Source organism: Dreissena polymorpha, chromosome 7 (assembly GCF_020536995.1).
Source record: "Dreissena polymorpha isolate Duluth1 chromosome 7, UMN_Dpol_1.0, whole genome shotgun sequence".
NCBI lineage: Eukaryota > Metazoa > Mollusca > Bivalvia > Myida > Dreissenidae > Dreissena > Dreissena polymorpha.
This window is the reverse complement of record NC_068361.1, coordinates 99991747-100015944: the sequence shown is the minus strand read 5'-3', so window position 1 is coordinate 100015944 and position 24198 is coordinate 99991747. Positions and strand designations below refer to the sequence as shown.

Here is a 24198-nt window from a genome sequence, read left to right as displayed (position 1 = left end):
CGAAAAGAGTATTACTTGTTTCTTTTTTATTTCTATGCTGGTATTTTGTCGTTATTGGTCATGTACACTTGCACAGAAACACGACATTGAAAATTCTGCATTATCATTCTTATATGTTCAACAAAATGTACATTCATACGAATCTTTTTTGTAAACACTGTATATGTAGTATTGTTTTGTAGGTCTTTTGCATTATTGATGTTATCTTAAATTAACTTATACTCTTCAGTATAAAAATATTAAAGGGATCTTTTCACGCTTTGGTAAATTGACAAAATTGAAAAAAGTTGTTTCAGATTCGCAAATTTTCGTTTTAGTTATGATATTTGTGAGGAAACAGTAATACTAAACATTCACCATGGTCTAATATAGCCATTATATGCATATTTTGACGATTTTAAAACCTAAAAATTATAAAGCGTTGCAACACGAAACGATTGAATAATTTGGAGAGTTCTGTTTTTGTCGTTAAATTTTGTGAAACTACGAAGATTGTTTATATAAGGTATAAAATACGTCATGAATGTGTACTCGGCGGAATAGCTCAGTAGGCTAAAGCGTTTTTACTTCAGGACTCTGGCAGGACTCCAGGGGTCACTGGTTCGAAACCTGCTCCGGGCAAAGTTCTTTTCCTTTGTTTAATTTTATTCTTGACTTTTTACTGGAGCTTTTACGATCCAATGTTTACATTTATCAATATAAAGCATTTAATGAATAAGTTTAAAAAATGCCAAAATCTGTGAAAAGGCCCCTTTAATGTATATACAGTCTATACTTTAAACGTAAAGCATTGTTATCAACTTCATATAGCAAAACCCCTAGTGTAGCCTTATCCAAACGATGTACATTTACGCGTAAAACAAACATAAACACATAATAAAACACACAGTCTGATATGTGCCCATAAGCCGCTTTTAATAATAACATCAACACATTCCAACTAAAGATGTAGTTTTGGTATTTAGTGTCGAAGTATCAATCCGAGACCAGTATTGTGGTATGTTATTTCAAACGAGAAACCTAAAATATATGCATGTGTATCCGTTGTTGTTGTAACGCATCAACTCGTAACATAAACCATCAATAACAGCTTTAAAGCATCTATTGTTACATAATCGAATACATTTCTTGCAACAGCAGACCGGCACCAGGTCTATCCTCTGGGTTTAGCGCCCAACAGTTCTCTACAACACGTGCCATACCCTCCGGCATTGCGTGCTTGGCATTGCAATCAGGATGCTGTCTGCAGGTTATAGATCGAATCTTTTTCAAATCTATCGCGGCCCGTCTAAGATTAAAGGACGAATACAAGTAAAAGAATGACTATTCAAATACATATTTGATAAAGGTTTGCGGTTCGCAAAACAACGACCTCGTTTTAGGCACATAAAATATTGCATATACGTATCACCTTATATTTCCCTTGCTGGTATACATTTAAAACATTTTCTACATTCGAAGAAGTCGTTAATTAAAACACACAACGCATTTCTGTGTTAAAACATGTTCACAGTAAGCAAACGTTTTCACGGATAAATAATATAGACAAGCACTAGTATGAGTGCCAAGTGTTAGTGCCAAGAATAAGTGGTAAACATACATAAAATGAATTGACTTTCCTTTTGATTGCAATGCTTTGATTATAAATAATTTGCTTCAGTTCGGGCTAAAACAATTTAAACATATATTGTCATTTGTCGTGATACAAGTATTCTAAAATATTATATTGCTATAGGACTGGATTTTACTTAAATATAAATGTACATATATATATATATATATATATATATATATATATATATATATATATATATATATATATATATATATATATATATATATATATATATATAATATACGAGCATTTTAACATTTTTGTCTTACCTTCCATACCAAAGTTCCCACAGCAGTATTCCTAAATCGAATATATCCGTGTGTTTACCAATGTTTCCTTGTACCATAACTTCCGGAGCCAAAATTCTAGATCCATCATTTATGTTCGTATCCGGCTTACAAGTTGGTCCGCAAAGCTTCACTGTTCCGTTTTGTAACTGTGTGAAAAGTGATTTGTTGCATAAAGTAAGGTGGTAAACCTGTTTAAACAATTATAAACCACTTTTTAATGCGCTCACATCTTTAATAAACATCCCTCAACAACATGTCAATGTATGTATCCGTTTGAGAGTTTATAGCATTTAAAAGGCGATGTCTTACCAAAACGCCTCTCAGGTGCATTTTCCTATGCGCATAGCCTCTCCCATGAATGAACAACATCGCAGAGCAAACAGCCTGTCCTGTTCGGCCAAAGAACTGGGATGCTTGACCTCTGGAGTTGTGTGGTATATTTCTTAACGAAGACAAACATTTGATAATTGTTAAACGATCAAAATGATCCGATCAATATCAAAACGTTTTAACACCACTTCTGCAATAACAGGGAAATATACGAATATAAGATAGCAAGGTGCAGGATCACGTGGCTTTGTGGGAACCGGTAAGTCGTGATTGTTTTTCATAACTTTTTAAAACATTGTTTCTTAAGAATTGCAACTAGTGCATAAAAGACAGATTTTAATGATGTTTATAGAAATTATAAAAACATGATCATTATGTAATTTTGTTCTTGTAAATCATTTGCTTCTATGTGTACTGCATTCATTTATACGGTTATGCTTCACTCAACCTGAAATTTTGTCACCGATTTCAGACGTATTGAAGGAATTATTCTAATACCTTAAGATATCGGCACACACTACCAGAAAAACTGTATTTTATGCACTAAAGATTTTTGCAAATGAATTTCGATAACTTAAGAAATTCGCATCTTAACGGTGTGTTTACATTCTGTCCAGCCCGTGTGTAAACCCCTGAAAACCCCTGAAAACCCAACTGATTCTGCACCCTATATAGTCACACAGTTTAGATTGAAAATTAACATACAAGCAAGAAATAGTAAGCGTAAGAAATAATTCTATTAAAAACTAACGCTTTGTAATGATCTCTATGGCGGTTACTTACTTACCGTGACTAATGATATAGATAACGCATGACTTTAGTTGTGTTGCATATGTATTTGTATATGTATCTGTGTCCAGTCTTGTAATAAAATGTCTTGGGAAAAAAACTTAAACTAAAAAAAACTTACCCACACTGGAGTTTAGGATTATTAAATACATAATCTTCCAAGTTGGTGTCACATTGTTCAAACAGGAACATCAACCGGAAGTTGCTCAGCTTCTCCCGCTTTCCGCCTCCAACCACAGCTGGCAACATGTCAGTGTAACATACTCCCTTGAATTTCACAATGTGCTCGTGATGTAACCTCCTGTAGAAGATGAACATAATCTCATAGTAATAGTAACATAGTAATTTAACGGTTGACTTGAAGAGTTATACCCTTTTTCAATATTATTGAATTTCAACGAGTCATCCAATACCTTTTAAATTCTATTTTCTGTATCTTTAATGTAATTGAAATCTTGATGAGCCTCATATGTATTGCATAAATTACCTTTATAGCCTTCCAAGATCAATCAATATAGATAGCGCTATATTTTAGACTGCGTTGTTTAAACCACGACCGTAATTTTGTTGTAGAATATTAAGTTAAATCAAAGGCGCCACGAAATACACATAGTTCGAACGAAAATTGAAACGTTTTTAATGTAAAACTAAAAGTAAATAAATTTAATTAATATTATGACCACATTCTTTACTAAAACACAGCATAGTCAAAATTACAGTTATAATTTGTTTATACCTGAATATTTCTAACTCGACCAAATGTGTAAACATCGAAGCGGATGATGTTTTAATAACTTTTAGTGCTACGTCCTCCTTCAAATATTTAGCTGCATAAACTTCTGAGAGATGTCCGGTACCGATTTCTTTAACACGAGTTATGTCAACACAGTTTACTTTATCGCTGGCAAGACATTGTAGCTCGAACAATCTCAATGACGCAATATGATCTTGAACGGTGGTCTTTATATCCGTAAAATCCTCAACAATCTCGCTTGATTCACGCGTGTCCTTCAAAATGGACTCCAAATGCACCATGTCTGCTTGCACTGATTCTGAAACAATACGGGCACTCATTTGATCTATTCGTTTCGTTAAGATGGAAACGTAATTTGCAAGCACAGTTTTGTCAATCGATTTCCTTTTCAAGAATTCCTTCAAAGAATCCTTTAACCACTTGTTCATAAACGGTGATCTGTCTTTCCGAAAATCTTTCAATTTCCTTTCATCATTTACAAATGATCCGATAACAACCGGGATGGCAACCAAGGCGGCGACTATGCCAAGTGGAATCCATATAGGTGATGTTACCGCCATTATTGCCTTTTCACCAGCTGTCAAAGAGTTATCAACTGTTGTTTCATCAGTCCCTAAAGCAATCAATGGTTTAGAAATAAAATTACATCAAAACGGAAACAAGCAATAATGTAGCTCAAAACTAATTTACCGCTTCGTATAAATACATTTATTCCAAACTAAATGGACTAAAGTTAGCAAAATCTTATTTTAGCATTAAACATGACTACTTTTGCTGATGTTAAAAATATGGTTTATTCATGCTATATTTTTTACATTTTAAGAAGCCAATAAGGGCACTTTTGACATAACAGACCTGTGAAATCATTGTCGGGTTCGTTCTCAATATGAACAAGCCGTTCAACGTCTTCAAACTCTTCTCGCAGAGACTGAAATTTCTTTTCAAATTCCTCGTTTATCATTGTTACAGTGCGTTGGTAGTGTTTAGAGTCTTGTTCCCATTTCTGTATTTCTTCTAATATCAGCCCCTGGATAAACCTCTTCACCTCGGCTCTGATTTCGTCGATGTTATCATCTGAAAGGGGCATGTCTTCTTTGGCATAAAATCGACTCTTGATATCACTATGAACACTTGGTTGCTTCAGGTGTGTTTCTAGCAACACCACCATTTGCGTACAACGTGATCGTGCTCGCTGCTTAAGATCCACTTTCATCTGTAAAACATACAGAAAAACAAACGCTCCCAATACAGCTGGTCTTACAAAACTATATAACTGTGCACAATATACAATCATAAAAGCGTTTTTTTTCAGCAATAGTAAAGTACACCTTAATAATTTAAAAACCATTCACATGATGAACCAATTCGAAGCGAACACCGCGCAAGTACCTTTGTTGACTCCGCGATGAATCGCTGCAGCTTTTTAAAAGCTTGCTTCACATCGTCGTTCGACTTACTGGTATCGTTGGCAAACTGTAGCCTTACTAAAGCATGTTTTCGAATGTGTTGTAGCAGACTTTCCAACCAACTGAGAACCAATAAGAAACGTGTGATATGTATAAGTACTTATTATATGGATGCGGTCATATAAGCGGTTAGATTGTAACACTATTATTGAGTATTAAGTGGTTTGTAATTTAAATATTTAATTCAACGCAATATAAAAACACATTATGACAACAACTTCGGTAAACGTTTTGTTTAATTGAATGTTTAAGTAATTTAAAATAAACACGTGTATACCTCATTTGGTTTTATTTAAATCATAACATTGACCACAATTATGTAAGCACACTTATAAACATACCTGAAATGTTTCTGAAGTTTCCCTTTCTGACTTGCAAGAATTACATTCCGGAATCCTTCATGAACTTTCTTAAAACGATCGCTCATGACATTTCCAGAACGCCTGCTTCTGCTTGCCTTATTTGCATAAACGAAAAGAGGATTGTTAAATAACTGTCTATTAAAGTTGGACCTTAGCGCTAAGCCAACAACGTTTTCAATTTATAACAAATACATGTACAGATATAACATTAACAAATATTATACCTCACATCAATGTGTTTCTTCTTTGCGTATATAAACTACACAGGTCCGTTATTTTGAATAGTGTCCGGTAAAGATGCGCGCGCATCTAGTCAGCGGGCGCTATTCAGAATAGCGCCCGCTGACTAGATGCGCGCGCATGTAATAGTGCCCGCTAGAATGGTTATTTGTAACATTTGTGCAAGTTTTACAACGGAGAGATTTTTGCTTCACATACGTAGAGTGAACGCACGATTCGTTTGGCAGGTCATAATTATGTGTTTTTTATTATAAATCACATCTTTAAAATATACATAAAGTGAATGCTTTATTTATATTTATGATCGATGTTTTGAAACATGTTGTCTGTAATAAAAGCAGATATTTTTACATAGAATGTATCTCAATATGTGAAATTCTTTACAATAAAAATGAATTTTGTATAAAGAAGCGAATTTTTTCGTGTCCAACTTTCGCAGGGAGACAACTCGCGCACAACAATAATACCGTGCATATTATTAATAGCAACGAATCGTTTGGCAGATCACGAGTGTGTTTTTTATTATTAATCACATCTTAAAAAATACAAAAAATATTTGGAATCAATGTTTTGCAACAAGTTTTCTGTGATATAAGCAGTTATCTGTATATAAAATGTTTCTCAATATGTGAAATGCTTTACAATAAAAATGCATTTTGTATAAAGAAGCGAACTTTTCCGTGTCCAACTATCGCAGAGAGACAACTCGCACACAACTATAATACGGTACATATTATTAAATGAAGCGCTCGATTGGTCATTGTCGGCTCGGGTACTACTTACATGTACCCCGGGTACTCTTAAGTATACTAACATGTACCCCGGGTACGGTAAATATACACAATCGTACACGGTTATTTAGACTGTACCCAAGTTGTATTCCCGCCCGAAATCCTATGTCGTAAAGCGCTAACGATTATCTTAAACCAACTTCTCTTTTAAAAAACTGCATCAACATGCTTTTTGAGTATGGGTTTCGATAATATAGAGGCCAATTTACAGAAAATTAAAATAAATGTTAATATAATTAATTTCCAAAACAAAAAGCCGACAACGACCGATTTAGCGTTAAATTTCCCGGGTACGTATTAGTATATTTACCGTACCCGGGGTACATGTAAGTATACTTAAGAGTACCCGGGGTACATGTAAGTGGTATCCGAGCCGACAATGACCAATCGAGCAATAGTAACTGATAAATATTTATGGAATTTATATTGTGTTATTAATTTTTATTTATATTGACATTTATCTGCACAAAAATTTTCGGTATAATATAAGAAATAGGAAACCTCACTTAGGGCCCAATGGCAGAATAGTGACCAGCCAGGCAGCCCCGAATAGTATATGGACTTCCTGGCTGGTCACTATTCTGCCATAGGGCCCTCGGTGAGGTTTTCTATTTCTTTAACATTATAAACTCAATACAATCGGCATACATATTTTGGAAATGGTTTACACTAAATATTTTAGCATAAATAGTCTGTTATAATTAAAAACGTAGAACAATTTTTCCATAATACATGTAGATAACTCGCCTCAGTGGTGCTCAACTTGTAAATTTGATCATGTTCAGAAATTCCCGGGAAATATTTCTGTATCTTCGTAACAATCTCTCTCCATATCCTATTCTCTGCACCCGGATCGGAGCGTTCTTTTTTCTCAACAATATCCCAATTATTGCATACAAACATCATGCATTTTGGATCAAAGCTATTTAAATTGCCTACTCGTGCGTCTGACTGTAGCTGTTTGCACATTTGCATCAACTGAAATACACATTAATCAATCAATTCATTTTGACCATTTGTTAATCAACCAGTGCATGTGGTTAAATATATTAGACATTTTAATATTATTATACATTTGTGAACACAACATTCATATGTTTATATGAGAGATGTACACATATGAAGTGTGCACCCAAAGTAGTGTTAGTATAAGCAAGTATAAGTCGACCGAAAATGATATACCTTATTTTCTTGAATACCATCTGTGCATGCGCTGTTTACTACATAAATGAGAATAGAAGCATCATCAACCGATTCCATGAACTCTTTCGGCAATATGTTATCTCCTCCAGGATGACTTACAATTGTAACGCTATCCTATAGTGTAAAGGAAGTCATTTACCTGTTTGAGTTTTCGTTATACATGCATATTTATTAATACATAAATTTTGAATAGTGTAAAATAACAGTAAACACATAATATGTTTAATAAAGTGTAAAATTACGGTGTTTCCAAACACTGGCAGATGGCAATACGTTTCAATGCGCTGGGATATGTTCCCTTTCATTTTGTCAGACAATAGACTTTGAAACGCGCCCGGCACTTTAGGATAAGAATGCCTCTCGCTCGATCCATTGGTCATTTGAATCAAGAAATATCCTTCAACGTCAGAGGGTACTGTATGCACACAACATATAGTTCCTGGCGAAAGTACATGTGGATTAGGAAGTGTCTCGGATCCCAGAACTGTGTTTATAACACTGTTCATTCCAGAGTTTGACTCGCCTGTAAAAATGAATTTGTATTGTTACTTTCTGTTTCAGTTAATGTTTCTGTCATGAAACAGTATAATTGTGTAATTCAAATTTTAAAACTTAAAAATGTAACGTTCAAGACAGTATCCTTTACTACCCACGTTCTTGATAACGAGCAAATAGTATATGATACAAAATGTGGCTAAAAGAATATTGTTATAACAAGATGACTATGCTTGCATTTGAACATTTCTCTCTTATTTAAACGAAACCATACGGTATTTATATGCATGATCAGTAAGTTTTTACATATTAATAATATGTAAGTATATATCGTTAAACCATGATTATTATTACCTGCAACAACAAGTTTGCATTTCTCTGAAACTAATGTGGCATTCATTTTCAGCTTCGATAATACATCTCCGTATAGCCTTGACAACAAAGTTGACAATTCTTTTGGAAGTTCATTAATCATCTGTATAACTTTTCCATATATTTTCAATAAGCTTTCTTTTGCTTCGTTGTCGGTAATGAAGATGTCTTTTATGTTGTTTGGAACCTAAACATTAATTATGTATGGCCTAAACATTACATTCTTTTATAAGCATTTTACTTTAATTATTAATTGAAACACTATGTTTGTATGAAGCAAACAATATTGCTTTTCTTGAAAGCGGGTTGTTTTTATTGCAAAAAAAAATCTATTAGACGGATCCAAGTTTTGCCATTAACAGTTTTCTATTCCCCAGCAACACATACACCGCTAATGTTATTAACACCGTTTTGTACAATACTTTGATATCTTTGGACGAAAAACACAGCTCAAATACCGATTTTGGACGAGTCGATTGGCAATACAAGTGTCAGCATTCCAGTTTAATTCTGTTATCATCATACAAATATATCGCTGTATTGTACACGACGATACGTTTACTATAGTTTACAGCTGTGTGAAAGAGGGTGAGCGCTCGCGTAATTAAGTAAGGTTGTGATACGTAAGTTGCAAAATGATCAGTTAACCCCAAAAGATTATTACGAAATTGTTTTAGTATGTTTTAGCTATGGGTATTACTGTAACATATTTTACGGTCGAGTGGTTCGAATACTAAATGAATGGTATATATAGGTACATAATAAACTGTACTATTATGAATTGTTAAAGGAGCAAATTGTACAGGCTTTCGACAATCATTACAAAAACATGTTCCCTCCTTGTACAACAGATGAGCTTGTGATTACAGATGCGATTATTGTATTTTAATAAATAATTTAAAATATTTAAATTTGATTGTTATTTACCAAAGCATTTGATATCTTGTCTTTGACATTGGTAGACGGTATCGCGTGAATAATTATGTGTCATATGACTTAAACTGTGGAACACAATGAATCGATCTGCATGAATGACCTACTCACGTGTTCTGATAGCGGAGGTTCTTCTTCGTCATCTACGGACGTACTTCCCGATTCTAGTTCTTTGCTGGTGGTGCGTTCCGTTCGCATTTTATTCCCACGTACGTCACCTGACGATTTACCAAAGGTTGCCATTATTCAATTCCAAGTGTTTCGTTCACAAAACATGTCGGTTCAACAAATCATTAATATTATGTTACATTTACAGGTGAACAAATACCGCAGGCTATGCAAGCCGCGTTTCTTAAGTTACAGATAAATTGGTAGCTAAACTATTTGAATAAAAAACATCGTGTTTAAAACATCACAAGTCTAAGTACTCCAACTGATAACAACCTTCTACACGAGGATAGAGCAAGTGGTTTTATTGTCTTATCGGTATTTATGACAAATTTCTGTGCAGAATGCAATCGAGGCTCAAAACCCAGACGGCCTTGACAAGTGTACTCATTCAAGGCCGGAAAAACAAAAATGTACCAACTGCTTTTAAAGACAAACGCAGTTAGTAACTTCTGGTTTCTAAGGTCTTGAAATATCGATCGAAATACACAGCGAGTATTATCTCGTTCTTGTATAAAAGATAAACTACAAACCCTTCTATCAAGTTAAACTGCAGGACACAAACCTATTATCACTTGAAACCGGGAACATGCGACAAAGAGAGAGATCTAATTTACCTGCACAACGAGGATCATATTACTGGACTGACAAAGGTTTAAGCAAAATCAGCTTTATCGCGTTCTGAACCCTTCTGTCTGCACACTGTCAGTAGTGCTGTGCGGTGTATAGAATATTGTGGTTTTATTTAAAGTGTTTTGAGAAGTTTATTTGTCGCGTAGACTGTGTTAAGTGATATGCTTCTTTATCCAAGCCAAGGAGTTTAGTTAAAGCAGATAGTAAATATATACTCCAAAAGGCACGTCCTTTAACCCATTTATGCCTAGCGTCTAGAAAAAAGGCCTTGGCAAACAGCGTAGACCCAGTTGAGACGCCGCATGATGCGGCGGCTTATCAGGGTCTGCGCTGTTTGCTTAAAGGAATTTCTGTAAGAAATATTCTAAACATAGAAATAAATATACTAGACATCCGTAATTTTGGAAATAAATTGATCCAATTAAGAAGGATGGGAGAGTGCACTAGGCATAAATGGGTTAATGTTTAAGTTAGTATAATCATGATAATATGACGTTTGCAATATTTACCAACACTGTTTAACAATAAATACAAAAAAATGGAATCAAGATTATCGTGGGCACTAAGGCGCTAACGCGAGACAGGAATAAACTAAATTATTGTGAGACAGTTGAGATCAAAATAATGAAAGATCATCATGAATTATCACTATTCAATTTCTATGATCACTTTTATAAACTCAGCTGAGAAACCATTCAAAAACATCCGTTTTTACGATGTAAATAAAGATTGGACAAAAAGGTTACATCTAGAGTTTTAACATAGACAAATTCTATTGACCTGTTGACATAGTTCTCATAAACCAGTTTCAACTACAGACGAGATTTCATTCGGAAAAATGTTCTGACCCGGATTTATGACGATTGGTCAATATATTTGGCAAAGAGAGAATAATCAATTTTTCACGAAAGACATTTTTAGGAAAACTGCCTCCTGGCGGCCAGTTATTTCAACGAACCGAAACTAATTTCGGCCGATATATCACAAGAGCATTTGTGTTAATGTGACTTCAAGAGTGTTCAGGTGCTTACATTAGTAAAGGATATCGAAGGGTGCTGAAAAGTACCAGATAGATAACCGGGCCAGTCTTGTCATTGTGGCCGATATCTATGAACTTTCATGTTTTAACATTAAGATTGTTAAACATATTATATTTATAATCTAATCAATATTTGCTATATTATATCACCATTTCATATATTTTCATATTGTATTGGCAAGCCCTTGAATGCAACTTGGAAACAATATTTGCTGATATTAACATTTACTTCCTGGTTTTACCGGGTACTTGCAAGTTTTGCAATATCAGATGCTCGTGTGCGAAAACCGACGATACCAGTCGGTGATATTGTGGTGACCATATCAGCAATTTAAAAAGCTGCTGACAAGATCATTTGGTGAAAATATAATTTTAAGACAAAATTGCAAGCACTCGTCTGCTTCATTGTGTCTCTAGCAGCAGAACTATGTGCGTACATCGTGAGTGGGCTTGACGCTTTATGTCCTCCTTAGTCTGTCAAAAACAAAAACAAAATTGCAAAGTGATTGTCTAAAAATAACATATACAAATATGCAACATATACAACAAAGTTATGTATATAAAATTATATTGTAGCTCGTCTTTCAAAATTTGTCACGAATAGCTTAATAATTTACTATCTTAAACGTTATGAACACATTCGTAGCAAAAACTAACTTTCTCTCCATTTTTATGTTGAAGTTTAACCTTAACCAAAATTATTCAGACCGTGGAAACATATTTTTCGATTTTTCTGCTGATGTTCAATGGTATAAATTAACCTAAGCGAATGTAATAATCAATACAGTATTTCAAAGATAGACATTGTCAATTTATGGATAAACCTAAAGATAGGATTTGTGTTCTTGCTTTATTCACAAAAAGTTTTTCTTTGTGACAATTTGTGTACTATCCCTTAATTGGCCTGTAAACACTGTGAACTTAACATTCGCCTATTATAAACGAATTTGTGTTGCATATCTTTGTACAATCCCTTAACAGTATGTAAGCAATTACGACTCCATTCGTAATTACAACATCAATAAATGCGTTACCAATCTTATTAAATTTTGTATTATGTTGATAAGTTGTAAGTTTTGGGTATTCATATAATTGGCTGTATTCATGATCAAGTTGAAAATAAGAATTATAATCATCAAGTTGCATGCTTACAAGTATGGAAAGTGGACAGACACACTTTTGGAAGGCCTTTTTAAATGCACTATCTATAACAAAATAATGAGTATTTTTTGTTGATAGTGCATATTTTGATCATTTGTTTACTTTTTTGCCAAAAACATATCTTGTGCGCATAGGTATTTTGCATATTAGTATCTTTTTAAGATTTGAACGGATTTATTACTTATGAACACTTTTTTGTATAATGAACATTATTTTGCACTATATCTAAACCAAATACATATAGTTGGTATATATTTGTATTCATGGACAGTACTTGCTAAATGGTGAACTCCCATGATGCAAGGGTAAGTGACAAATCAGATCCACGTCATGAAATACAGATTGGGATAAATGACTATGTGCAAACACCAACAGATATTCGCATAATTAGCATACATTATATTTTCTTTTCCCTGCATTTTTGTCTCATATGTGTTTCATATTTATACTTTTTCCATTAATTAATAAAAACAAATGGTACTCGTAAGAAAAGGTATGAGGACGCTTTGATAAAAAAAAAACTTTGTATTTAATGAAAAATGTATTATAGTACTGCATGGATAAATGCTAACGCTTTTAATCTCTGCAAGACAAAAGATAGCCGTGACACCAGCATAGCTCGTTCTTCTTTTCAACACCATGATGTCTTCAATGAACGCACGTATGTTCAAGTAATTAATAACTATATTAATTGTATAATTGTTTGAATTTAAATATTGACAATGCACTGTTAACTGTGAATATCTACAGCGTTCAGATTAAAGTGTGTAAACAACACAAATATGTTTTGTATTCATAATATACTTTCATTGATAATTAGTGTTTATGTTTTCACGCATATTAAGTTTAATAAGAAAATATAATAGAATAAATTTGTGCCGGTCCTGTTGCAACTCGGACTAACCAAGTTTACAGATAAGTGTCAGTTTAGACTGTGTGCATATAATTATTCGTAAAATATATTATGTTCAAAGGGTGTTTCATTTACTTTGTAAAACAGTGTTAAATGTCACAGGACTTAACAGGTCATTTCTCGTTAAATAATTACAAACATGTTTTTTTTATTTATTGTGTTATTATGTAAACCATAATGGGACAGATATATATCGTGTTGTTTTTATTAGTAAGTCTTGCATAACTGAACGTATAAAGCATTTAAAGTTTTATAAGTGAATCTTGTAATGTTTACTTTTATTTTTGTTTACGCACTTGAATTGTCATACATGTAATTCTATGTTCGCTCAAAATTGAGTACATATTATGTTTTTTTTATTATTTATTCATCTACTTGTGAACAATATCAATAACTCAGCGTGGAATGGGTAACTTTTCACGAATCAACTATTTATTTGTAATGCTTTGCCCAATGTGTTGATCACAAGAGCGATGAGTGGGTGATACTTCAAATCAATGCATCATCATTTCTGGTGAGTTTTTCAACCATAAGATCTCAATAACATGTAAATATTTCCAAAAATGTTGTGTGTTTGTTGTTACAAAATGTTTCAAAAAGAAGTTTTAACAAATACCATAAAATTGGTGAGTCAATTGTTTTTAATTTTTTTTTGAAATTAAATAAGTGTCATGTACTCTCCTTTACACTTTAATCACTTACATATGTACACATTAATTGTACTAATATGCATTCGAATAGATTTATACATAAGCAAATAAATACAATTTCATCGTTTCGATATAAACCAATATATTTCTTTATGTACCGTGTTTTGTTGACTAATATTTTAATAATCGAAACTAATGAAAACACGTAATTAAAAAAAATGTTTAATAAGCAAAAGCGATTCGATATGCAGATATTCAAAGAATTTTATCACACTCCTGTCTAATATGCCACATGAGCAGCGGATGTTTATTACAGTATAACCATTAGTACATTTTCAGAGCTGTGCTTTTATTTGTTTTGGTTTAAACATATTCAATTTCACGAACACACATGGTCTACATTTGCATAGCATATACTATAACAACTGAGTCACATTGTTCTTAAAAAGGATTAGAACGAAACATTAAGATCGTATAGGGTTCTTCTCCATACGCAGTAATTGCAAGCTAGCGTGTTGCATTTTATTTAGGTAGCAGTCATGTATTTTAACAATACAATACATCATAAGTAGTTAAACAATTGACGTATATGTACGCTATATATAAGAAAGAAAGAGTAGGTTAATCAAGGTTGATGAGATAGATTTGCAGACACATCAGACGGAATGAAAGACAAAGCGAAACTGGTAAAAAATACAAGGAAGTTGTTAACCTTGACAGACGGCTAGGTATCAAAACGTTTACTGCATTTTATGTACAAATGAACTGCATCGAAGATAGGCGTGTTTTACTCCAAATTAAGACATTCATTGCCAAAATCGCCTTTCATGTCTTTGATATGTGCTATATGTTCGTGCCATGAGCACTCATTGGCTATACATATTCCTTAATGTTAATGAACTCTGATTTCTGGAATTGGCTTGTTTTGCATACTCAAAGTTAGATGGTTTGGTTTATTTTGTTTTCTGGAAATTAATAACGACTCTGACTTTGCTTGATTAAATTTGAATAACCACTGTTTGGCACAGGAATTCATTTTTTCAATATCAGCTTGCATAAGAGCCGCTGTTTCAACAGGAGTGATTACAATCATGTAAAGGTGTAATGTGTCGTCTTCGAAGAGGTTAACACGCGAACGTATATTTAAGACAATGTCATTTATGTAAATTTAAAACATCAACGGACCGATAATAGAACCTTGGGAACTCCAGCTGATATGTTAGAAAAATGCGAATCGGCGCCTGGAAGTACAGCCTTATGTTTTCTTTATGATATGCAAGTCAAAATGAAACTTAAATTAATGACCTAGCATCGTTTGTTTACCTTGCTTTCGTTAGACGGAATGAGTTACTTACGCTGTAGGGAAGCTACTTATCTTTTACTACCTTGTCCAATATGCTAATTCTTGACCGATTCATGCTTAATGATGTTATGTGCACACATGCTTTTGTATATTTGTAATTATGTTCCAAAACTTGTGTCAGGGGCTGGTGGCCTGTATATCACAATAAACCATTGTTGTTGTTCGTGTTGTTAATTATTTATCCAATTCAATAGGTTGCCTCTGATACCAACAGAGTGGTGCTTAGATATTAGTCCTTTATACAAGACTTTATTGAAGGGTTACTTATGTCAAAGAAAACGACTCTCACCTCGAGTCCGTTATCCAAAATGTGTCATCTTTATACGTTAGTTGATTCACGGCTGAATCCCCTTGGATAAATACAGACTGATATTGTTTGGAAAATTATTCGAATTATTTCGAAGAAAATTAAAAATATCTTTTTCGAAAACTTTCTCAAGAGTGTTAAGAGGAGACATTGGTCGGTAGTTAGACGCTTATGACGGGTCGCCTATTTAACTACTGCACACACATTTTCAAGCATCTTGTAATTTACATTGAGTCAAACTTTCATTCAATAGATTCCAAATTGGGAATTTTAACTGTTGCGTAGATTCACGTAAGATTCTTTAGTCACTCTCATCAGGACATGACGCTTTATCAAATTTTAGGTTTTTAAAGGTGTCAACTATTTAGTCGGATGTTACGGAAATAGAATGGTATTTTCACAAGAGTTATGGCTTTCTGGCAATTCCGCATTGGAGTCGTCAATATCTGACGGCATAGTGAAGAACGCATTCAGTATGTTTGCCTTGTTTATGTGTTTTTGGCTCGCATAAGAAAATAGCAAGTGTAAACAGCTCACACATCTGTTAACATTTACTGCTTTATTTGTTATTGATTTGCCTTTACATCAGTATAAATATATATATATATAAATATATATAAATGCTAGTTTCTTTGTCTCCATGGCAACCAAGTGTTGTGAGAAAACTTTGGCTTAATGTATCTTAATGTGTATTATTCACACAACCATTCGTGTTGAGCATTACAGTCACCAAGTAAGTCATTTTATATACTGTTAATCATCAAATCAGATTGATCTTTTTGATAAAATGTCCTTTACCGTTGATAAGGCCTAGCACATAACAATTGTCAATACTTCGTAAATATTATGAATTTGGCGCTCTAATTTTAGACTATGATTTGTCATATGTCTCTCTTTCAAAATACTAAATGAGTAGAAAAGGTCATATGTTGACCAGTTGGTTCAAAATGTCGCTCCCAGTCGAATCGCAAAAAGTGTCTAAAATCTAAATTTTGTAATACGCATTGACGATTGGAAAGTACGCTCAACCCACTTCCTTGTTTAATAAATGTTTAAGGTTTTAATGTGTACCTTTCATACTCTACTGGTACGTAACATATGCTACGGGTAATGTTTACGTAGAGTGTGTTCAAATATAATTAATCCCAAATTGTAGTGAACAAGTTTATGTGAGTTCATTAATATAGCAGGAAACACGAAGTGTTCAGAAATACCACAAATAGAAGAATAACAAAATGTCGGCGAAAAAAGTACTGGAGGAAAATATACTTTGTGCAGATATTAAGCACGAGTCGCAAGAAAAACAATATCGACAGTTGTATATTTCAATGCACATTTCTGAATATTCTGAATGCCATCAAAACAGCATCTGATAAACTGTTATTGTATGATTATTGAATGTATGCGCCTTTGTTCACATCGATTTTATATAAAAGTGACGTGGGCAAAACTCATTTTTCCATTATATGAAAGGAAATATCAAATTTACAATTAATTGACTACGAGTTTCTATTTTATTTTCATTTTTATAATTTATGGAAATAAGACAAACAGATAATATGTAAGAGACAAATGTTCACTTATGTGTATAGTTAAAAATAGGAATAATAAAACTAGTGAAACATTATCAGTAGAACAAGTATATTATTTTCCTGAAGTCGTTTATTTATGACATGTATAAAAACAATCAATACAAATACATAAAACACAACAATAAACATAGAAGTGATATCTGAAAAGATTTTTGGTAATAGGCACGCAAATCCGAATACATAGCCCATAATAAATCACAGAACTCACACATATAATTCATAACGATCGCTTTAAATAATTGTACTAATAATGATATAACTAAGTATGTAACATGAATTTTCACAATTAAGCCATATATACGAGCCTGTTATAATTTCCAAAAAGGTTTGTAATTAGACATAATTAAACGACAAAAACTATTTTACGAAACATATATATCGTATTAGGTGCGGTAAATGGTTTCGTTTCAAGTCGGAGAAAAAAAATCACATACACTTTCTTAATATAAAGAAAATGGGCGCTATTCTCGGTAATTAATAGATTTTCGAGAAAATAGCCTGGATGAAAGCTTAAATATTTAAAAGGTGTACTTGTGTTAACAGTATGCTATACCATTTCAAATTGTATGCTTGGACTTATTATAAATCAGTACAGGTATGTGTTTGATTTTAGTAGTAACAAAAAACGAAATAAAGTATGCATGAGCACTATACAATTAAAGACAAGCGAGTATTTATTTATTTTCTATTCATACATGCAGGCATTTTTTCAGTTGTGCATGTACATTTGTATTACAACACGACAGTGAAAATTCTTCATTATGATTCTAAATATTCTGCAAAGTGTGTGTTCTTACAAAAATTATTGGTATACACTTTATGCGAATTATTGTTCGGTGCGCTCTTGACTGTATTAAGTTAAATTTGCAAAAACACTTCAGTATAAAAGTGTGTATGCATATACGGTTGTTACTTTAAAACGGGAAACATACCATAATATTAATCAATCAAAACTGTCCACACAGTTAACGCTATTGATGGCAAGATATTGAAGCTCAAACAATCTCAATGAAGCAATGTGATCTTGCACGATCGTCTTTATATCCGTAAATTCCTCAATTATCTCGCTTGGTTCCCGTTTGTCATTTAAAATGGACTCAAGAAGCACCATATCTGCCTTAATTGACACGGAAACAATATGTTTCATTAAGATGGTAGCATAATTGGCAAAAACACATTTGTCAATTGATTTCTTTTTCAAGAATTCGTTCTGAGATTCCTTCCACCATTTTTTTATGAACGGTGACCTATCTTCCAGAAATTCTTTTAATTTTCTTTCATCATTTACATGTGATAAAATGTCAATCGGGATAAAAACTAAGTCGGCCACAATACCTAGCGGTATCCATAATGCAGCTCTCATCGCAATTAAGACCTTACTACCAGTTGGTAAATAGTCGTCTTCTATTCCATCAGACTCTGTTGTAGAAAAATGTTTATGAAAAACAACAGTATCAAAAAGTGTAGTGTAAGGGGTCTTTAAATTGACTTGTTTTAAGAATTCGGACCTTCAAATAACATAATAAAATGCCGGTAGATTGTAGCATCGTCACAAAAGAGCTCTAATTCCATAATAATACAAGAATTGAATAAAGAAAATAAAGGAAAATAGTTAGCACCACTGGAGTGCGAACTTTATGCATAGGCGCACGACTTCATTGGCGAATTCTAAATTATAGAGGGAAAAGAGGAGACAACTGAATTTGCCATCAATTCCATCATACTTAAGATAGTGTGTGCTATTTAGATTTACGGTATTGATACGAATTTTAAATAGGGTTTACACTTTGATGTGGTTTAAATTTGGATGAGATATTAAATATAGTCATGACACTTAACACCTTACCTTTGACATCGGGATCGTTCGAAATAGGAATAAGTCGTTCAACGTCTTCAAACTCTTCTTGCAATGATTGAAATTTCTTTTCGAATTCCGCGTTTAGTATTGAAACAGTGCGTTGGTAGTGTTTAGAGTCTAGTTCCCATTTCTTTTCTGTATTTCTTCTAATATAATATCTTGAATATACCTCTTCCCCTTGGCTCTGATTTCGTTGATGTTATCATTGGAAAGGTTCATGTTGATATTGGCATAGAATCTACACTTGATATCCCTTTTAACAGTCTTTTAATTCAGGTGTGTTTCAATCAGCAGCACCATGTGCGTACACCGTGCGTATGCTTGTTGCTTTAAGTCCTCCTTCATCTGTCCGAAAAATTAACAACGAAAAGTCATAAGCACCAGATAGCCCTAACAAATATTGGTAACGGTGTACGTGTTAAATTTTTCAAGAAAATGAAAGTAATTATAAATGTCTCATTACTTGCATTTTCTCTTGGATAATTTACCACAGACACCTTTACCAATTTTTGACATGATGAAAAGATGCATAGCAAATACTATGAAAGTTAGTACCTTTTTCGACTCCAAAACGAATCGCTGTAGTTTTTCAAAGCCTTGCTTCACTTCATTGTTTGACTTACTGCCATCGTTGGCAAATTGTATTCTTACTAATACATGAGTTTGAACGTGTTGTAAGAGACTGTCCAGCCACCTGACGAAGAAAATACTAGTCGTTTAATACACATAACATTTAAAATAGTCTTACTGCAATTGTATCGGTACGATACCCAAAACAAATGTAATATAATAAAATAAACTATAAACACAACTAGCGTTTTAGTAGCTCTAACAATCGTATTTAGTGTTGAAGGCTCTGGTTTTTAAGCCGAAACGATATTTTCCACTTTTGGATTTATTTTAAGACAAGTATTAGCAACAACTGTTATTCTATACTTGAAATAGTACGATGTTATAAGCATTATGGCAACTAATTAAGAACCTGTAATGTTTCTGCATTTTCCCTTTATGACTCGAGCGAATCAAAGCCCGGAGTCGTTCGTGAACTTTCTTAAATAGATCGCTCATTACAGTTCCTGAACGCCTGCATCTTCTGGCCTAATACGCATATACATAGAAGAAGACAGATTTGTTTAAAAAATATTCTTTTGAAAAATATAGAAAGTTACTATAAACAGGAATATAGAGAATTCTAGGTTAGCGTTGAATAGAGAGAAATTTATGTTGCGAGGCTTGGAACGCCGGAAGCTCGAGCTTTGGCGAGCGCTTTCGTGTTTGAGCTGAGCAACATAAACTTCTCTCTATTTAACGCTTATCCTAGTATTCTATTTATCCCATTGATTTTGTTCAACGTGACGTTTAGCATAAATAGATCTAATAACCTTAACAATAATTTTAATTCATTCTTAAAAGCGCTTAAAACCTAACGAATGTAACCATGCGTAGTAGAATATATTTGTTCTGGTACGCAAAATAGTCTTAAAAAAGTTCACACAAAAACTGTAAAACGAGAAAAAATATCACCATATGCCTCGATTCAATTTAACGTAGCGTGCAAATTGTAACACATTACGACCGCGAAAAGACGATTTTACTTTAATAGAATTTATTTTATTATCGAAAGAAATGATCAAAATCCGATATTGCGGCGATTGCTCCTGACAAAATGATGTCGATGTCAACATACATGTACATGTAGATTTACACACAGAGTCGTTTTAAACATAAATTATTAGAAAAACTATACTCGCCTAATTGTTTCATGGACGCTTCAGATTGTTATGGCGTCTAGATCTAGCCTTCACATCCTGTAGTTTGTGACCCATACACAGGATGATCCGTAATAATTTTATTATGCTTTAAAACATTTGTTGCAAAGGGGTTATTCTTACTGAATAGACTTTCTTTGATAAAATAACAAAGACAAAGTTTATTCATCAAAGACAATACCCTTAAGTTTACTGACATCCAAAAGCAAAACAATGTCAATAGACTACTGAGCCAAACTACACACTTATCAGTATCTTCTACTCACACAATTTCATATCCAAACATTTAGGCACGCACATTCTGAAAATCAATAACACGAATAAACTAGATCTACATGTAGATCTTAATCCTTCGTCTCATCAAGTCCATCCGAGGTACGTAGTCAATAGAATATGCACTTTTTCATAATTACATCCAGGATACAATAACACAAAAATTACGCGTCTTCAATGTTGTATTCCCATACATCGCATACTAGTTTCGTGTACACCAAAAGATGACATCACGTATTTTTGGAAAATTACGCAATAAGTATGTCATTTTATGACGCCATCAATCAGCTGGTTTATTATACGGATGACGAAAAATTATGTCCCTTGACTAGATCTAAAGGTTGAAGGTCGTATAATTTTAAAGCTAAAGTTGTCTCGACTCTAGAGATTTCTTATGAAAAATCAGTCAGTGGTAGAATAAAAAGTAGTTCGTGCTCGCGACATGTATATTTAAAAAGGTGTGATACAGGTTGGTTTATTCCATGGGGTGTTATACCGTCAATGTCGGTATAAAAATGGGATAAAACAAAGTTCGATATGCATTAACACCAATATAGCCTCCCACGATTGGTCATTGTCGGCTCATGAACTACTTTTACGTAACACAGGTATACTGCATAGTACCCGGGGTACTGGAAATATACTTAATAGTACTTCGTAGTATTATCGGGGGCCTTTAAGCGAATTTGTCGTACCCGGGGTACATTATGGTATTCGAAAGTGTACACGGGGTAATTTTAAGTAGTACCTTAGCCGACAACGACTGATGGAGCGCCATAAGTAGTTTGGTAAAGAATTATATTGGTTAAATAAGCATACACATGTAGAGATATGATACTTGTATTACGAGATAAACTAAAAACAATTAGCCTTAATATTACACTTTAGAAATGGTTTATGCTTTGCTACTTGCATGTAACTAACTTACCTCGGTGGTGCTTAGCTTGTAAAGTTGATCATGTTCAGAAATTCCAGGGAAATATTTCTGGATCTTCAAAACAATCTCTTTCCAGTATCTATTCCCTGCGCCCGGATCGGAGCGTTCCTTTTTCTCAACAAGTTCCCAGTTATTACATACAAACATCATGTATTTTGAATCGAAACTATTTAAATTGTTCATTCCTGTTTCTGACTGTAGCTGTTTGCACAATTGCATCAGCTGAAATACGATTTTATACAAACAATCTATTGATAGAATTTGTTGAACAATCAGTTATGTATTTAGCGGGCGGTTTAACGCCATTATTAATACGGAAAATGTGTACTTCTCAAGCTGTACAACATATTATAACATTTTAAATATTTATAATATTATACATATTTCTGTTTAAATTTAACCATCGGAACTTAAGACTTTCCGAAGTGAGTAACCAAGGAAATTACACTCATTTCTGTAAAAAAATATACCTTATTTTCTTGCACATCATCAGAACATGCGCTGTTGATGACATAAATGAGAACTGACGCATCAGCAACCGATTCCATGAACCCTTTCGAAATTATCTTATCTTCTCCTGGAATACTTACAATGGTAACGTTTTCCTGTAAAGTTAAAAGTCATAATACTTATCGAGTTGTAATACACATACACATTTATTAATACACTACGTGTGAATATTTTAAAAGTAAATGTAAACACATTAGTAATGTAAGAAAGTTTAAAATTACGGTGTTTCCAAACACTGGCAAGTGACAATACGTTTCAATGCGCTGTGACTTTTTCCCCTGCATTATGTCACACAATAGACCGTGAAACGTGCCCGGCTCTTTAGGATAAGAATATCTCTCGCTCGATCCATTCTCCATTTGAATCACAAAATATCCATCCGCGTCAGAGGCTACTGTATGCACACAACATATAGTTCCGGGCGAAAGTACATGCGAATTGGGAAGTATATCAGTTCTCAAAACTGTATTTATAACACTGTTCATACCTGAGTTTGAATCGCCTGTAAACATGAAATCAACTTATAGTGTTACTATTTCTTCAGTCAATATAAACGTCATAAAAAAATTCTTAGCAATTTCCATTTATAAATAAAACTGACGTTTGTTTTTCAACTTCTGGTCAATAAGTCAATAATCCGGACTATCCACTTTCTTAATAACAGGGCAAATATTATATTTGGTATTTGTGAACACAAGAAAACACTAATTGCAATAGAAAAGTTAAGTTGAACGCCATAACATGGTATTTATAATTATGATCAGTTATTGGTTTATAAATATTACGATTTAATAAACATTTTATCAAAAAAATAAATTTAAAATATATTTAAATAATGACTTCTACTACCTGAAACAACAATTTTGCATTTCTCTGAAACTGCGGCTGCATTCTCTTTCAGCTTCAATGAAACATCTCCGTATAATCGTGCCAACAAAGTTGTCAATTCTTTGTGAAGATCATTCACCATCTGAATAACTTGTCCATAGTTTTTTAATAAGCTTACTTTTGCTTGCGTGTCAGTAGAGAAAATGTCTTCCATGTTGTATAAAGCCTAAACAAAGTTCATTGAATATCATACGGTACTATCATTGAAAATGAAATCACTGTTTGCAAAAAATAGCCTTTCTATTTAGTGAGTTTATTGCAAAATAATTCTATTAGACGGATCCAGGTTTTGCATTGAAAAGTTTTATCTTCGCCATCCAAACAAATGTTATTATTAACACTGTTGTATATAATACCGTGATATATTTGAACGAGTACTTAACATACAAATTCAATAAGGACAGGCCGATAGGCAAGTTGATTGTGTGCGTGCACACTGTTTATGAATACAGATGTATCACTGTATTGAACGCGACGTGGTTTAACTTTTCTATTAA

General features: G+C 33.4%; 2 protein-coding genes across 3 annotated transcripts; both read right to left on the bottom strand.

Annotated features, from left to right (window-relative positions):
* Positions 1-11: 11 nt before the first annotated feature.
* On the bottom strand, positions 12-23187 carry LOC127837954 (uncharacterized). 2 transcript variants are annotated; one of them, XM_052365428.1, is made up of 13 exons: positions 9752-10104; positions 8690-8894; positions 8083-8363; positions 7820-7954; positions 7385-7615; positions 5586-5701; positions 5168-5306; positions 4634-4991; positions 3761-4391; positions 3146-3325; positions 2215-2347; positions 1885-2051; positions 12-1288 (listed from the first exon to the last, which is right to left on the bottom strand). In XM_052365428.1, the coding sequence occupies exons 1-13, from the start codon at positions 9881-9883 to the stop codon at positions 1108-1110; spliced, it is 2889 nt and encodes a 962-aa protein (XP_052221388.1). In that variant the 5' UTR covers positions 9884-10104; the 3' UTR covers positions 12-1107. The 2 variants fall into 2 exon arrangements, with proteins under 2 accessions (XP_052221388.1, XP_052221389.1); XM_052365429.1 differs by lacking the exons at positions 8083-8363; positions 8690-8894; positions 9752-10104 and adding an exon at positions 23035-23187.
* LOC127837969 (uncharacterized) lies at positions 18250-22898 on the bottom strand. Its single transcript, XM_052365445.1, has 6 exons — positions 22774-22898; positions 22295-22525; positions 20307-20422; positions 19880-20018; positions 19313-19669; positions 18250-18885 (listed from the first exon to the last, which is right to left on the bottom strand). The coding sequence occupies exons 1-5, from the start codon at positions 22849-22851 to the stop codon at positions 19592-19594; spliced, it is 642 nt and encodes a 213-aa protein (XP_052221405.1). The 5' UTR covers positions 22852-22898; the 3' UTR covers positions 18250-18885; positions 19313-19591.
* Positions 23188-24198: the final 1011 nt, after the last annotated feature.